The sequence below is a fragment of the Doryrhamphus excisus genome, linkage group LG3 (genome assembly GCF_037039965.1).
Source record: "Doryrhamphus excisus strain RoL-2023G ecotype Guam linkage group LG3, RoL_Dexc_Guam_v1.1, whole genome shotgun sequence".
NCBI classification, from domain to species: domain Eukaryota; kingdom Metazoa; phylum Chordata; class Actinopteri; order Syngnathiformes; family Syngnathidae; genus Doryrhamphus; species Doryrhamphus excisus.
Genome location: NC_136359.1, coordinates 11,190,929 through 11,208,480, shown reverse-complemented (window position 1 = coordinate 11,208,480; position 17,552 = coordinate 11,190,929). Strand labels below are relative to the sequence as shown.

At 39.5% G+C, this 17,552-nt stretch overlaps 2 protein-coding genes across 4 annotated transcripts; both read right to left on the bottom strand.

Annotated features, from left to right (window-relative positions):
- Positions 1-41: 41 nt before the first annotated feature.
- Positions 42-1,039, bottom strand: gp1bb (glycoprotein Ib platelet subunit beta). 2 transcript variants are annotated; one of them, XM_058071097.2, is made up of 2 exons: positions 993-1,039; positions 42-918 (listed from the first exon to the last, which is right to left on the bottom strand). In XM_058071097.2, the coding sequence occupies exon 2, from the start codon at positions 895-897 to the stop codon at positions 265-267; it is 633 nt and encodes a 210-aa protein (XP_057927080.2). In that variant the 5' UTR covers positions 898-918; positions 993-1,039; the 3' UTR covers positions 42-264. The 2 variants fall into 2 exon arrangements, with proteins under 2 accessions (XP_057927080.2, XP_078645769.1); XM_078789643.1 differs by having other exon boundaries at positions 42-909; positions 993-1,032.
- A 797-nt stretch (positions 1,040-1,836) lies between these two features.
- On the bottom strand, positions 1,837-17,446 carry septin5a (septin 5a). 2 transcript variants are annotated; one of them, XM_058069730.2, is made up of 12 exons: positions 17,292-17,446; positions 17,148-17,161; positions 5,832-5,922; positions 5,554-5,640; positions 4,718-4,841; positions 4,514-4,648; positions 4,326-4,443; positions 4,154-4,255; positions 3,924-4,020; positions 3,701-3,836; positions 3,486-3,588; positions 1,837-2,654 (listed from the first exon to the last, which is right to left on the bottom strand). In XM_058069730.2, exons 1-12 carry the CDS (start codon positions 17,335-17,337, stop codon positions 2,595-2,597), a joined length of 1,113 nt encoding a protein of 370 aa, XP_057925713.1. In that variant the 5' UTR covers positions 17,338-17,446; the 3' UTR covers positions 1,837-2,594. The 2 variants fall into 2 exon arrangements, with proteins under 2 accessions (XP_057925713.1, XP_057925712.1); XM_058069729.2 differs by lacking the exons at positions 17,148-17,161; positions 17,292-17,446 and adding an exon at positions 8,894-9,113.
- Between the last annotated feature and the right edge of the window lie 106 nt (positions 17,447-17,552).

Sequence of the window (17,552 nt, the reverse complement as noted above, 5' to 3'; positions counted from 1 at the left end):
CGACTTGGTTGTGTAACTACTATGTAAGAAAGAAACAAAAGCCAGGTCTATTTATTTATTAACGCAATGTTGTAAAAAATGCAAAAAGTGAAAACACAGCAATTCAACATATTTTGACAAACATGTATGTGGTGACACACATTTTACATTAAAAAATAGAATTATAATGAAAATAGGATGAGATAAAAATAATTGAAAACAAATAATTCAGACAAAATATGATGCAAAAGCTTTACTTTACTATTTGTATTAAGCAGAGCACTTTCAGCTGTCATGATCATTTAAAGCCACATACTCATTTTCCCTGAAGGCCTCCCCAGCGGTGAGGCTCTCCTCCATGGTCCTCCTGGCCTCTTTGGAGAGCCTCTCAAACCTCCTGAGGAACACAATAACTGCAACCAGCAGTGCAGCCTGCGCTAGCACAAACACAAAGAGACATGCCTGTGAGGCCAAAGCCAGGTCGCAGTACCAGTAGTGACACGAGTCCAGGACCTCCTCCTCGGTCAGATACACCACCAGTCTCCCTCTCAAGGCAGGAGGGGAGCTGCAGTTTACTCCCCGGTAAAACAAGAGGCCCCCGCCGCCACTGCTGGACTGGCGTCTAAGCCAACCTCTCAGGTAAAGCACGCCGCAGTCACATGTCCATGGGTTGCTGTGCAGGGAAACATGGCGGAGGGAGGTCAGCTTGTCCAGCAGGCCGTTTGGCAGTGTGGTCAGCAGATTGTCATGGAGATGCAGCTCGGTGGTGCCCACGGGGAAGCTGCTGGGAAGCCAGGAGGAGGTGAGAGACCTGCTGCTGCAGTTGACCTGGCTGCCATGACAGGTACAAGGGTGGGGGCACGCGAATGACCCTTGACCTCCAAAGAAGAGCAGACACAAGAGCTGGAGCGCCTTCATCCTAAAGAAAATCTGTATAAGCTGCAGAGAAAAAATATTAACAGTCACAGAACACTTTTGTATCTCTTAATGCTGCATTTGAAAGCGTTATTTACCGTCAGTGTTGCGTGACTCCAGTGGACGAGCGCCTTCTTCTTGTAGCTTTCACTGTGAGTGTGCTGCTGCCAGCTGGTCCTTACTGATAAAGACTTTCAACAGGATGCGTTCACTATCTCACTTTATTTTCACGCTAATTCATATCCTAATAGGCTGCGTGGAGCCTTCAAGTACTTGATGTACTTGTATTTTATTCCATCATTTCATGGCCATAGCAACTTAAAAAACAAAATTCCGGACTTCATTAATGTATAAATTTCCCCACCAAAACCAGACAAAAATTACATTTCATATCCTTGCTCAACTATACTGTAAAATAATGAAATGAGGAATACCTGAAATTATTTTCATAACAAAATGCAGCATGAATTGTTTAATGAAGTTATTTGATCTGTCCATTCATTTTCTATGCAGCTTATCCACATTAAGGTCACAAAGGTGTGATGGAGCGTATCCCAGTTGATTTCGGGAGAGAGGCGGGGTACACCCCGGACTGGTCGCCAGCCATCACAGGAAGTTATTGGATAACACTTTACCAAAATGTCTTTGCAATATCTGTTCATTTCTTTGTAATATTTACTCAGCTGCTAAGAATACACCACATGGATTTATTTTTATATTCTTATTATTACATGGTGCTTTTTTTGGTCTTATGTGGTGCAGCAGAAATATACTGCATACTATACAAACGTATAGAACCGCATCATTGCATGCCTGGTAGATACAGGATGATGTACCACTGCAGAGGAAGAATGGCTGCTGGAGATAACTGATTCAGAACACATTGTGGTTTCCAAGCAGCAGTAGCAACTCAGACAATAACAATGCACAAAATGAGGAAAAACATGTTTATTTGTCATTTTGGACAGAAGATGCACTTTTTCCTTTATTTTCACTCACTCGCACTGTTCTTCTTTGTGGGCAGAATTCAGTAACACGCTTTCAAGGATTAAAAAAACTGAAGCAAAACCTAAAAAAAAAAGCATAAATGTTATCCGTGAAGCAGTAAGGAGTAACAAGCACATACGAGTAGCGGAAGCATGCTTACACAAGCAACCTCTCATCATAATAATTATTATTATGTGCGTTCACAGTTAACACCTTTGACCTCTGGCATTAAGTGCATTTTTAGCTCAGCTTGGAAAAAAAGCTGACTAAAGATATTCTTGACATGATATAAATTAAAGTTTATGAACATCTGAAGTACAAGGACAAATTAGAAAGGTATGGACACAAGAAGAGACTCACACACGCTCACACACACACTTTCACAGAATAAAAAAATTCAAATGTCACCAAGAAAACATCTTGCAAATACCCTGACAAAGTATCCGTAAAGGCTAGCATTTTTAAATATAAATTAGATCCACTGATTCGTGATTTAAATTAGGCATTTATCATACACTAGAATGTTGTTAAACCACAGCTTGGGGGAGGTGGGAAACAAAAAGCAAACAAAAAAAGGCAGACGACCTGTACAAAAGCACCAAACTCATTGAAGATAAATGTACAGCTACTCCAAAAACAATGTCACGTTGCGTTCAAAATCTGGCGTTGTTGTTCAAGGGGACAGCAGGTGGCGGCTGGAGCACAGACAAACACTAGTCTTTCTCATGCATCTGCTGCTGCATCTTGGTCAGCATCTCCTGCATCCTCTTCAACTACATACACACAAAATAGAAACCATTTAGAAGTTTCTTTCATGAATTTGTTGTAGTACATTTACAGTAAATAGTATATGTCAATGTTGTAGTTTGGATCTATTGCTGCAGCCATCTTATAGATTGTTATTTTATTTTTATTAGTGACTTTTTACATAGTTTATTTGGGATACAGTGTTGGATTTATGGTAATTACATTTCATTTCCAAAAATATAAATAACAACAGTAATACAATCATCAACAATATATATTTTTTAACTGTACATACAGTATATTTGAAGACATTCTGAAAAAGTTACTGGATCAGCTTGAGACTGACTGTGCTCAATATTTTAATAAAAATGAAAATGAAAAAATGAAAATGAAAATGAAAATGAAAAAATGAAAAAATTACAATTTTAAAATTAAAATTAAAATTAAAATTAAAATTAAAATTAAAATTAAAATTAAAATTAAAATTAAAATTAAAATTAAAATTAAAATTAAAATTAAAATTAAAATTAAAATTAAAATTAAAATTCAGTAAAAAAAACGTTTTACAAAAAGTTTTTTAAGGGTTAGGTTAAATTTTTTAAATGATTGAATTTTTGTCTTAATTAAAAAATATATAATTATAATAATACATGCCATATTAAAAGAGAAAATAGTTTTGTAATTTAGTAATTAAAATAAATAGTTTAACATTATCTAGTAAATTGTGAAAAAAAAAATATCAATAATAATTTTAATTATTTAAATTTAATTAAATTTAATAAATATGTATATATTTTGTGTCGCATTAAAAACAGCTGAATAATAACAGCTGCCCAGCTTCTAAAAGACGATCTTACCTCCTCATCTTTCATTTTTATCAATTTTTCAGTGTCCACATCCGGGGTGGACAACGGCAGGATGGGGATGGGACTCTCCATACGGTTGTCCTGAGACAGTTTACTGAGAGAGAAAGAGGCGGGGGTAGAAGTGGAGTGTGCATGCATTAGCGGTTCTATGATCCAATAGGTTAGGTATCCTTAGGTGTGTCCCTGTGTCAGCAGACACATTGTACCTGGTCATCTCCTGTATGCACTGCGCTCTGTAGTTTTCATAATGGACGTCGCAGGTCACGTCTTTGAGGTCGTGCATGTGCGAGCGGATCAGCATGTTCCTCAGCTTGACAAAGTCACAGTGGGACTGGTTCTCCACTGCCGGTACAAACACATTTGTAATGAATCAATACACCACTTTCAAGCGTTTAAATGCTGCTTCCAGACTTAAATCCAAAGGCATACCTTCAACGATGCCCCAAGGGTAAAGTCGCCCTCGGACTCGCTGCCCTCGAGCCTCCACCACTGTGTTACTGCCAATCACAGCAAATGGAGTGCACTCCTACACACACAGAGAGGTGAGGATTTACTTTTTAAACAACCACAACGCTTATTGAATGCGGTATTTAGTCTTTAGCTATAAGCTGGGCACACTCGGAACCCCTTCAGGTGGACAAACACAGTGGGACATTTACCTTTAGCTCTTTGTCCAACTGTTTAAACTCCTCATCCTCATCCGAGTCGCATTCAGGGAACTGGTAGACTTTGATGCCAAACTTGTCTATTTCCTCTCGTATCTACAGACACGCACTCTAGTAAGAATCAGTGTTAAAGTCGGACTGGTGAGAGTTCAGCAAGTCCACTCACTCGGTCCTTCAGCTTCTTGATCTCGTTGGGAGTGAGGCAGTCTGCTTTGGCAATGAGCGGGATGATGTTCACCTTTTCATGCAGGGCTTTCATGAACTCAACATCCACTGGACGCAATCTGGGGAAAGAAATGTGCACTCAGCATGTGTGTGTGTATGCATGTGTGTTATGTGTGTGTGTGTTATTACCCGTGACCAAATGGCGGGATGAAATAGAGACAGCAGTGGACACGATTGTCCTGGATGTTCTTCCTGTTGAGGCCGCTCTCATCACGGAAGTACTGCTCAAACTGCTGATCAATGTAGTCTGTGATGGGCCTCCAACTTTCGGACACACACACACACAACAAGTTTATATCTCCTCCAGGTACAAACCAAAGGAAGCAAACTCACCACTCATTGTTGTTGACGGCGTCACCGAAGCCCGGCGTGTCCACAATGGTCAACTTGAGCTTGACTCCTTTCTCCTCGATGTCAACCGTGTGTTTGATGATCTCCACTGTCTGGTTGATGCGCTCTGATCACCATGACAACACAAAGACAGACATGATGGATAAGTTACTGTATGTAAGTATGTGATCAGTGTGGAGAGTTTTTAGGTATTGTTTAGTATTAATTGTGCCAAGGGCTGCACGGTGAACGAGTGGTTTGCGCGCAGGCCACACAGCTAGGAGACCCGAGTTTGATTCCACCCTCGGCCATCTCTGTGTGAGGTTTGAGGTTTAATTGGCGACTCCAAATTGTCCATAGGTATGAATGTGAGTGTGAATGGTTGTTTGTCTATATGTGCCCTGTGATTGGCTGGCGACCAGTCCAGGGTGTACCCCGCCTCTCGCTCGAAGACAGCTGGGATAGGCTCCAGCACCCCTGCAACCCTTGTGAGGATAATTGAATGAATAATTGTGCCGATTATAATTGAATGAGAATAACACTTCTCAGCAGACAAAATAAGATAAATGTGCCTTTTTCAGTCTCAATAGAAGGCATCACAACCATAATATCATCTGCCTTGAAATGATGAATTATTGGACCGAGCCTCTATAAGTAAAGTCTACAATATGATCTGCTTGTAGCAAAAGCAAATCACAGGGCTAGTATATGCCTGCAGCTGTGTGATGTGACCACGACCACGTACAATTTAGCCACTTATAAAAATAGCACAGCTCAGAGCACAGCCGTCAACCAATCAGAGATGAGCGGCAAACATAGCCAATCATTATGAGACTCACCCTCAGCATTCAGCAGCTTCCTGTCCTTGTAGAGGTCTGTGAGGAACAAGCTGTTGACCAATGTGGATTTGCCCATGCCGGACTCGCCTGCACAGTGACAAAACACGTAATAATTCATGCAGTAAATACAGTGAAGTTCCTTTGTTGACTCACTGACCAAATTATTAGGTACACTAGCACATGTTACACAAACAGCAAGTGAGTTATAGTGAGTGTATATTTACTATATACAGTATATTTATGTGTATTTATAGCCAATAACGCTTAGTCAAACTGACCTGCTACCATGAGAGTAAAGTCAAAGCCTTTCTTCACCGACTTCCTGTGGACTTGGTTAGGTAGAGTGGCAAAGCCCACATACTGTTTCTCCTGGGGGAAAAAAACACATCAAATACAGACAATTTTATGTCGTGCTTATCTTGGCAAATTAGCAGGACTCCGCAAAAACCGTACCAAAGACGAACACATGGCATTTTGGTGAGGATCTGGATACATTTCAATTCATCAAAATCTTTTAATTGATGAAGTAAAACGGTAGAGTCGTGAAAAGTTGCAGTTGGTATGTAAAGGGGGTGGATTTTGGTGAGAATCCGGATAAAGGTGTAGACAGAGAAATGCATTTGGCGTCACTACGTCATCAGCAAGACAGCCCACAGTGTCTAAAAAGAAAAAGGGCAGCACTTTACGGTGCATTTGATCCAAAGAACAGAACTAAAAGGTCCCTGGGGGTGAATGAAATGGTTGTGTTCTGTCTAGCTGACAGTCATGTGACTTCATAGGTAGACAAGGGACAATGGATGTTGGTGAGAATCTGGATAAAGTGACAGACACAGGAATTAATTGTCACGCTTGTCATCAATCCACAACATAGACAGTCCAATGACAGCAACCATCCTATCGTAATGTCTTACAGTCATTCTTCACAAACTGGGAAAAATAACCTTTGGTGAGGATCTGGATAAAGGTGTAGAGACATTTATTTATTTTCACTTTACTGGCATTTTTTAAGCCACAAAATTTTAATTAATTCAGAAAATTATTGAGAAAATGTGGCAGTTGGTGAAAATCTGGATAAAAGTGCAGATACAAGAATTTATCTTTGGCACTGTAAATGAAATGAAAAATGAAAAATGGCACCACCTATTTTTTGTAATGTCTTGAGAATGTAGTATATGAGTGTTGTGTATGTTTAACTTTTGGCGAGAATCTGGGTATAAGTACATACAGTATACCAGAATCTATTTTCATGGTTTGAGTTAGGGTGGGGCGAAAATTTTGGTAGCGATACGATACCAGGTAAATATAGACTTTATTGAAATGTTACAATTTAACGATACGTCAACAAAATAATAATATCAGTATCTTAACAACGCAACAAAATATGTGAAATATAATATAACATAACATAACAGAACAGAACAGAACAGAATAATAGAAAAGAAAAGACTTTGTTGTACAGTGCCCTAGTGGTTAACACGTTGACCGCACTGCGAGAATGTGGGTTTTCTCTTGAGTACTCTGGTTTCCCCCCCACGTTCCAAAAATATGCATGTTAAGTTAATTGGAGACTCTAAATTGCCCATAAGTATGAATGTGAGTGTCAATGGTTGTTTGACTGGCGACTAGCCTATCGCCCAAAGTCAGCTGGAATAGGCTCCAGCTTACCCCCGGCGAACCCAATGAAGACGAGCGACATAGAAAATGAATGAATAAACATAGAAGACTGAAAAATATTATCCATCTCATCACACTTGTACCAATCCGATACTGTGTCTCCAGTACATTCATAATGGCACTACCCATCTTACATCATCCTCCGTGTGCCAGGAATTAGCTAATGGATTGTGTGAACACAAATGAGATGCAATTTAACTTTGGCACAGGTCTAAAGCATCCTAGCTGGAAGTTGCAACTACAATGTTAGCGCCTAGCGTGAAGAATGTTAAAATAGAAAGCTAACATTATCACTGTCAGTGGTGTGAAGGACAATGGAAGTGGAGCATAACCTCCACTGTCATAAAAAATGCTTAAAGCTACAGTACAATTATTGTGTGAAAAGAGCCAACATGAGCAAGGCATTAACAAATATCTCTTAAGCAAAGCAAAACATTCAACAGAACTCCGCCACATTCAGACATTTTTCTAAAATATAAAGAACCACAGGGTTCTCGCTGGGGGAACATCATCAACATCCGCCCCACAGCAGTGTGTGTGCGGATATGAATACACACTCTGGTGAATGGCCGGACAACTGAGGACATTCACATGCATTGCATACGCAGACACCACATTGAACAGAACCCCAGAAATATTTTTCTCACTATGTAAACGCACAGCTAGCATCCTTATAGAATTGTAATATGGCATATCAGGACACATAAAGACCACCAGCAGGGGGCAACGACTGCATAGAACAAACATGCCAAACAGTTATACAACACAGATTATTTCAGACTGAGCAGCAAATCAGCTTCCTTATAAATAGATAATATTTTATTATGTTTCTTTTGAAGGCAGATTTCCCTGGCACAGCATTTCCTTGTCCCCAAGTTGCCAAGGAAACAGTCAGTGGCAATACATCCGATACCTCTTCCACTTAAATGTATTGTATGTATTGTATGTAAATGTAATGTATTGTATTCTTTATGAAATACACTACTTTTTAAAAATTTACCAGACACATCCGGTGAATTTGCACAAAGTACCGGTATCAGATTGGTATCACCGATACCAGATTCAAATTTTACTCAGTATAGGCTTGGAAGCTAAATTGGTGAGAGTGAGGCAGATAAATTCTGCCTGGCAACAAGCAGAATTTGTTGTTGCTCAGCCTGCTAGCGAGCTAAAATGTTTTGAAATGAGGAAACATCTATTCAAATGTATTTAATTTTAGTATTAATGTGTAGAATAATTACGGAATAAGTCAAAAGTATACTTTTTGTGATTTGGTGCCTATTTCAGGAGAATTTAGTGGGTGGAAAAGGTATATGGTTTAGACTGTTTTGCACAGGAAGAGAATCCTATGCATTTCACACAGAAGTTAGCCATTTGTCTTATATTTGGGGTCTAGAAATGTATACATTAATACAATTTAACTTTTATCTAAAGAAATATTTTTCCCAAGCCGGGTCACTTATTTATATATTCAGGTCAATACAGTAGGGAGGGGGGGGCGTACACTCTGGTGGTGTGACGACCTCCAAAGGCAAAACAATTATTGGGACAATTTCATTCCCTCCGATCTGTGTTGGTGCCGATTACAAAAAACAAAGACACATCAGCGGATATAAGCTACCTACTGTACGTTTCCTATGAAAATAAGAGAAATCTTTTTTTTTACCTTCTGTCTGGCCATTCTCACTCGTGGGCACAGCAGCCTTTCAACTAGTTTTTCCTGCAGCATGATGGCATCCATCCTAAAACTACACCACAGCTACAAGGCCAACGTGTCCACCGCAGCACTCCCAAAGTTAGAGAATACTCCAGCGATATGGAAAACAACAAAAAAACAAAAAAAAAAAACTGTGTTCTTCTTTGACTTCTTTTCCTGTGCCCCAGAGCGCTTGCGTCTGTCCTTGTTGAGACAGGTACGCAGGAATCCACATGCATGTACGGAAAACAGAAAGTGAGCCGAGCAGGGCCAGAGGTGCCAATTTGTGGGAGGAAACAAGGGAGGGATGAAGCGGGGAGAAAGGAGCCTAAAAGAGCTTCATTCATTTCACATCTGCCCCCCCCCCCCAAAAGCCCCCTCTGTGTCAACAGCAGTCAGCTGAAAACGTCAAACCTTCCTCAGACTGAGCCACTGTGCTGAAAAGTGAGAGAACCTGTCTGAGCAGAGCAGAAACAGAGAGGCCCTCTTGGGTGTCAGTAAATCCTAACATCTCATGCAGCAAGTATGGACGTGCAGTCATAACAATCATCACAATCGAGCTCTTTGTCCCCATGTTCATTCAGGTAAGTTCCATCTTAAATACCCAATTGGCCAAGAACAGGTTGGATCGCAAAACAAGTAGGATTTGAGCCTAACTTCCATACAAAAACAACAAAGACCACAGTATATCCGGTAGCTATTTAATATACTCCATGCTAAATGTATCATAAAAATATATCCATCATACCAATCACAATCATCAAAATGAAAGAAATTGATATTGGTTCTTATCACAACGTCACGCCACCATGCAAACAGTCCTAAAAACAGATGTGTCGTCTTATATTCGAGGTCTAGAGATTGAGAACTTCTCCCCAACAAAGCAAGATAAAGCTTTTCTTCCTATGACTCACACATAATATAACATAAAAAGAGTCGTCTTATATTCGGTCAGACGCATTGACAAAAAGCCTTAACATTTACGTGTAGACTTTGTGGTGGTATACTGTAAAAGGCAGCTACTAAAATGCAGTCTAGTCAGTAATTAAAATAATGTAAAAGACGCCATGTTGACTCCACCTCTTCCTTTAAGGAGTGGGAGGTGGACTTTGTGGCGATAGAGACTGCAGGCGATTGCTTCCAGATGTGATCGTTTGTTGTGTGTGCGTGTGTGGGTGTGCATGGGTGGGTGTGTCTGCATATGATGTGGGCAGTGCAACTCTTTCAAGTTTAAAAAAAAAAAAGGGCTGCTAACAGCAGGCACACCCTGTGTGCCTAAGGGTGCCACGATCCAGCATGTTGCATGTACCACTCCACACCACAGGAGGGAGCATTACTACATATACTGTATTATAATCATTCAGTTACTGTTGTCATTTTGGACTGATGCTATTATATATTTTGGTTTAAGTTAGAGGAGTCTAAACCAGGGGTCTCAAACTCAATTTACCTGGGGACCACTGGAGCTACGGTCTGGGCAAGGCTGGGCCGGATCAGGTTTGCCCCCCCCAAAAAACGCATTTATTAAAAACTGAAAAATATACAAACTTTTTCAGTGCTTTGGTTCCGATTTTCTACAATAAAAGCTCTGATAAAACATTCCACTGTTCTCAAATATCTTAATTTTTATTTTTCTGCACAAAATAAGATGAAAAAGAAATAAACAAATCAATAATAAAGAAAATCAATCAATCAGTAATAAATAAATATAATAATAATAATAAAACAGCAAATAATAAAAACTTAAGAAACCACATATAGTTGGTGGGTAGACAAATTATTTTTTTCAGATTAAAATTAACAAAGCATTATCAGAGCCCTGTAGACATGACAAAACACGACTATAGTCACATTTATACTTTTTTTTATTTACAACATATTGCTCAACTGCAGGGTCTTGAGACACATGCTAACTCGCAAACTAGAGAGCTAGTGACCTAAACGGTAGCCTTCAAGTTATTTCCTTTGAACTTAAATAGCCAAAAACTTACCACTTCCACACGGATAGGGAGGATAACTATTAACAGTTATTTAACCTTTAACATGAACATTAATCAAACGTAATCATTTTTTCTGGGTACATGATACCATACAGCATCCATATCAAACTTGCGCGGGCCGCACTAACATTAAACTTTCATATCAAGGCGGGGGCCTCAAACTAGTGTCGCATGTTTGAGACCCCTGGTCTAAACATTCTCCACTGAGGAAAACATACTGAAAAATCATAGGATGAATGGGACTATTTTGATATTTGGATATATTTTCTTTATTTTGTAAAAGGGCTAACAAAAAGGTTACAAAAAAATAAACCACTTACCATAAAAGGCCCCTCGGACGTACTTTGGACACCCCTGGTTTAAGTGATTGTGGCGACAGTGCTACATATGTGTTAAAAAGCAGATGTTTATTAGGGATCACATTAACACTGCAGACTAAAACTCAACCCCCACCCATCTAAAAAGACACCATAAGCACACACACTTGACACTTCAGAGGCTCACACAAGCAAACATTTGCTTTTCATGGTCTTAAGTGATTATTGAATTGCATATTATTTAAATAATCGCTTCAGTTGACTGCATGCAGTCCTGGCACTTTGGTTTTCTTGTTTCACCACAATGAAATGCAGTGTAAAGATGTCTTGGGGTCTTCAAAATAAACAAGGAGACAGTGTAAATGTGTTGTCAATGCGGCTTTGTTGAATAGTGGGACCACAGCGCTGATCCAGAGGATCCTCCACACTGGAGGAAATGAGGCTCAAAAAGGCACAGCAGTAAATATTGGGACTGATCCAATGAAGATACAAGCATGCTCGTCAAAGCAAGTCCTAGCCCTGCAGGGTTAGGACTTGCTTTCAGGAGAAGTCTTTTTCAGACGGCCTTTGAGGCGAAAAACTACTCATACACAGTCCTCCCTCGCTACATTATCGATTGCAACATCACTCGCTCACTGTATTACGTTACTAAATAAACAAATGATGCCGTTTCTTGGCTGACTAAGGCCTATTATTAGTTGAAAAATGCACATTTAAGCATCATTGTACATAGTTGATGCCCAAATTAAACGTTTTCAAGCCTAAAAATGAACTAAAATACAGTTTAAGACCACCAGCTTGTGAGTGTAGTATTCTACATTGGTCACTAGGTGTCAGTAAGTTTTGGTAAGCCCACCGACTTGAACTATCACACACAACAGGCACATTCATAATAAACATAATAATATAATAATAATAATAAAAATAGCTCACGGCAAACTTAAACTCATCTCTGAACCTCCGATGTCGCTTTTCTATCTGGTAAACTGTCTTAAATGGCTTTTTTCTCTAATTATATATGATATATATGATATGAATGTAAAGGTGGCTATATGGGTGTTATGTCAGGGCTAGATGAAATATACCATATATAAATAATACACTGTAAATATTAATATTCTATAAAGTCTAAAAATCACTAATTGTGGTCAAGTCTGGAGCCAATTTCAGTTTTAGTAGAATTGTTTTACTTTTTACTTGACCTGATTGTGTGTTCAATATGCTAACCACTAGGACACTGTACAACAAAGTATTGTTTTCAAAATGATCCCTGTGTGCAAAAAAACCCCAAAATGAAGTTGCTGTAATATGTCAGCTATGTCACTTGTCCTTGTCCAAATCGTATCTAAAAACCATCTTTATCAGCATGTGTGTAGACCCATAGTATGTGCCGTAAGTAATGCATCTCTACTGCACACTGTCGCAATGTACACTTGGTCGCTGTAGCAACCACCTCTACCGATGGCCTGTTTCAAAACATTTCCAACCATTCTTGTGATACTTTCACCACTCTTGACTACTTCCTCACAGATGGTCGGGTCATAAAGAGTAGAGCTGAAGATAAACCGGGGGGGGGGGGGGGGGGCACCATAAAGATAGATGATGTCCAACCTCCATGAACAGGCCCGTCTGCATGCACTGGCCTCTTTACTAAGGCTAATCTGACAGCATGTAATTAGAGGGCCACTTCTAGCCCCGCCTCCTCAGGCACAAAGGACTCTTGTTGGTTCTAGAATAACACTTTCATTAACATATAACCCCAAATTACAACAATTATTGTGAAAATAACACTTGACAGGGCCTCGTGTGCCACTGACACACATTGTTGCAGCTAAACACAAGGTTAAAGCTTCTCTCTTTCTTGTTTTTTTGTTTTAGCATCCTTAATGCACACAATGTATCAAAATGGCCTGCACTGAAGGTAAGATATCATATAACAGTCTTTGTGTGTTTTGTTGGACTACAGCTCAGACATCTTATCCGTATTTGCAGAGCAAAGCCGTAATCCAAAAGTTATCAAAGCAGACCAAATAACATTGGTTAATTTGGATTTTTTTTCTGGAAGGGAATCTGGGTCAGCCTGCAGACAACTAATGAAAGCTTTTTGGGACAGTCTTGACAGAAAGAAAAAGTGGCTTTAGGTGGACAAACCAAGCGCACCTGAAATTGGGATATCCACTGCTGTCAGTATGATGCGGTGTGTTTCCTTCATGAGTCAATTCAAGTCTGCTCTTCTTTATTGAACCCATAGCATAGCATAGGAGTGGGTGGGTGTCTGCATCCCACATCCCACTTCTACCCCCCTGCCGACCCCCCCCAGCCAAGATGTCGTGCAGCTGCTCCCCACTTTAAGAGCTGAGTCAGCAGTGTGTGAGTGGAGCGATAAAGAGCATACTAATGTCTCCCACTCAACATCTGTTCACTACTCCAGGGAGACACCAATGTGATGAAACAATAGAAGACTATTTCATCAATCAATCAATTATTCATAATACCAATAGACACTTCCGCCTCTCTGGAAAATCAATCAATAGATTAATTACTGTACAACCATTAACGGATTGCAGCTAGTGTTCTACATTTTATTGGTATTTTACATATTAACTACAGTTCACTACAATATATGTATTGTATGTAGTAGTATCATATGACTAGTTGGCAAAGTTTTAATAGTTGTATACCATTCATTCATTCACCAAGCTGTCTTCGGGCGAGAGGCGTAGGACACAATGGACTGGTCGCCAGCCAATCACAGGGCACATATAGACAAACAACCATTCACACTCACATTCATACCTATGGACAATTTGGATTGACTACAGTGCTGTATCAAATAAAATGACATTACATGAAAGGATCCTCAACATGATAAAAGAGACATTCATTCATTTATTCATTTTCTACCGCTTTTTCCTCACGAGGGTCGCAGGGGTGCTGGAGCCTATCCCAGCTGTCTTCGGGAGAGAGGCGGGGTACACCCTGGACTGGTCACCAGCCAATCACAGGGCACATATAGACAAACAACCATTCACACTCCCATTCATACCTATGGACAATTTGGAGTCGCCAATTAACCTAGCATGTTTTTGGAATGTGGGAGGAAACCGGAGTACCCAGAGAAAACCCATGCATGCACGGGAAGAACATGCAAACTCCACACAGAGATGGCCGAGGGTGGAATCGAACCCCGGTCCTCCAAGCTGTGAGGTCCGCGCGCTAACCACAAGACCGCCGTGCCGCCATAAAAGAGACATTGAATGCAAATTTAACATAAGGATGACTACTACTACATTCTTTTTCTATGCCGCTTGTCCTTACTAGGGTCACAGGGGATATATGCTGGAGTCTATCCCAGCTGACTGCGCAGGACACATATAGACAAACAGCTATTCACAATATACTTCCGAATATAAAATAAAATATTACAAAAAAGACTGCTTGAGTAATATTTAGTCAAACAAAATAAAAATTACAAATATAATAATAATAATAGTTGTGAAAAATGTAATTTTAGTCAGTGATGGAAAATGCCCACTCAGTATTCGCCCACACAGGCCTGTGCATGGGTCACTACCATGGCATCCTCACTACATCATAAAAAAAAAAGTTGTGTTGCCTGGCAACAATGTATCACAGCACTCAGGAAGTGATGAGAGAATCCTCCATCAAATGTGAGCACTATTGGGTTGCACTCTCTACAGCTCTCATCTTTTTCCACAGGGTCAGATGGAGATGATGATGTGTGGGCGTGACTAAAAGTAAATACTGTGTAGTAATCTAAATATTGATTCAGAGTCCAACAGTTGCCTGGACTGGATTGTGTGGTTATTGTTTTTTTTTTTGTATTCATCTGTTCTGCAGCCATCGTACTAATCCCGGTTTTCTAGCAATATTTCTAAGCTTGTGTGTGTGGTGATAACATGCGACTAAAATCATTTCTGGATGAACTGGATTTGGACCAACTGTGAATTTCTGTGAGAGAGAAAATCTGTCTGGCTTTAGCTTATCTTCCAGAAGGGCAACTAGGGGGGGTGTCAAAGGTTAATCTGGAGACTAAACACCACCACCTGAGAAACAAACAGTGAGATGGGAACACACACCTGTGCAAAAAATAGACAATCATGGACGAGGAAGGGTTGTTCTTTCAATGTGTAACTACTGCATGGCTACACACAAACACACAGCAGTGCACATTAAATCTGTAAGTAAAAATACAACAGTACAAGGACTCTCCATCTATCTGTGATGCATAACATCGGTTATCCTGTCAGGGTCACAGGGTGCAGACAGCCAGTCAAGGACAGCACCAATGACTCTACTGTATATTACATTGTGTGCATGATATTTACAATCCTACCACATTTCTCAACCCATTCAATCCACATCAAAACGGTCTGTTCAAAATTGTCAAAACCAACTCTACTTCTCCCATAAACCCCCTTTTTCTGTACAGCGCTTCAGAATTCACACACATTTTCTACAGACGTGTTCTTGTCTACTGGCCCTCCAGTTGAGTGACTCATACAATATATTAATATGCTGAATATGACCTACATTTTTGTATAGTATTGCACTTTATGGCTGTAAAGGGCAAATATTTCGTAAGACAAGAGGAAATAATACAATAAATGTAATGAAGATATCTTTTAGGGACATTTTTTGCCATTCACTTTAAAAAAAATTATTAGCCTAAAATGACAATTTTACACAAAAAGTGACACGTGTTCCTTATGATGAAAAATGTCCCATCGAAGACCTCTTGACTGAAAATTCAATTTTTGGTTCCATATTTGTCTTAACATAAAATTAATGTGATCCTTTACATTAAAATTTCTATTGAGATGACTGGCATTCAAATTTGTATTGTATAATATAATATAATATAATATAATATAATATAATATAATATAATATAATATAATATAATATAATATAATATAATATAATATAATATAATATAATATAATATAATATAATATAATATAATATAATATAATATAATATAATAATTTATTATATTATAATATTACATCCTACATTTCCCATTCAAAACATGCCTAAAAATCTATTTTTTTTAATTCCTTACTAATAAAAGTCTAATTTAAAAACTACATTTTGTGTTCAGTTGTGTTTATGTGGACTAATATTTAAATTTGTTTGATGATATGATACATTTCAATGTGACAAACTCTTTTTTACACCACTCTAGGCATTTCTATGTGTGCCCAATAAAGGGTTAATGTAAATTGACTATACACTGTTAGACATTAGATATTAGATATTAGACATTAGTCATTCAATAGTTAACACCATTGTGGACTTACAGTACATGAGCCATGTCAGCCGCCAACTAATCCCTCAGTCATTTGTAGTTTCAGTTGTGAAATCATATTATTTTCATAGAGCCAAATTCCCATTCACCGCTAGCTAGCTCATCAAATCATATACCAGATAGGCAGCCTATCTGACTGATTGTGATAATGAAGTCATAGTGGGGGTAGGGACTTGTCAAATTCACATGGAAGCATGCATGGTCAACCATTACAAGCACTCAGCACATACAAACACAAGAAAGAGGGGGTAACATAGGGGGTCCAGGGTCAACAGAGCCCTGCAGGCTATATTGCAGAGTGTGGCAGCTGTTGTTATATTCCAAAGGGTAATAAAATGAAGCAAATAGCTGAAAATGGCTAATCATGCCAAGGATGGATGCTGCTCTACATTTGCTTCTAAAAATGAAATGTAGCCCATCACCACCCCTCCTCCTTCTCTTCCCCTGAGCAGCAGCATCATCATGCAGAATGCATGACAAGAGGCTCCACATTGGCTTATTTATACAATTCACTTCAAAAGCAGCTGAAATTCAACACAAACAGTAAACATATGATAATAAAAAAGGTATCTTACTTCGGCGCTGTCCTCTGTGAGCCATGATGGATGAGAGTAGGAGGAGCAGGTGCAAGGATGCACAGCGACGCCCAGAAAAGACAAGAAGCGGTCATTAAACGCATCATAAAGTGGTATTTAGAGGGAACCGGAACGGAGGCTCACCCGTTTTGACCGGAATACGGCTCTTGTATCTGATGCTGGCCGTCATGTCGACCACTCTCCAGTCCCGACTCTCCACAAGAGATGCTCTCCGCTCGCCTTGCCTGAAGAGCCCGCAGCAGGATGGGAAAGGGCCGAGCTGATGGATGAAGAATGGAAGCCACGCCCCCTGAACGCAACTCAGCCTATTAGATCGCAAAGCAGTGCATAACCCGGAACTCGGGGCTCTACCGTAAATCAATTCTAGCAAAACACAAAACTATA

Coding starts and splice junctions, on each gene's coding strand:
- septin5a (XM_058069729.2), bottom strand. CDS start 8,968: ATGGATGCCATCATGCTGCAGGAAAAACTAGTTGAAAGGCTGCTGTGC. Junction 5,923..8,893: donor TGAGAATGGCCAGACAGAAG/GTAAAAAAAAAG, acceptor TTTTTCCCCCAG/GAGAAACAGTATGTGGGCTT. Junction 4,649..4,717: donor GCCGTCAACAACAATGAGTG/GTGAGTTTGCTT, acceptor TGTGTCCGAAAG/TTGGAGGCCCATCACAGACT.
- gp1bb (XM_058071097.2), bottom strand. CDS start 897: ATGAAGGCGCTCCAGCTCTTGTGTCTGCTCTTCTTTGGAGGTCAAGGG.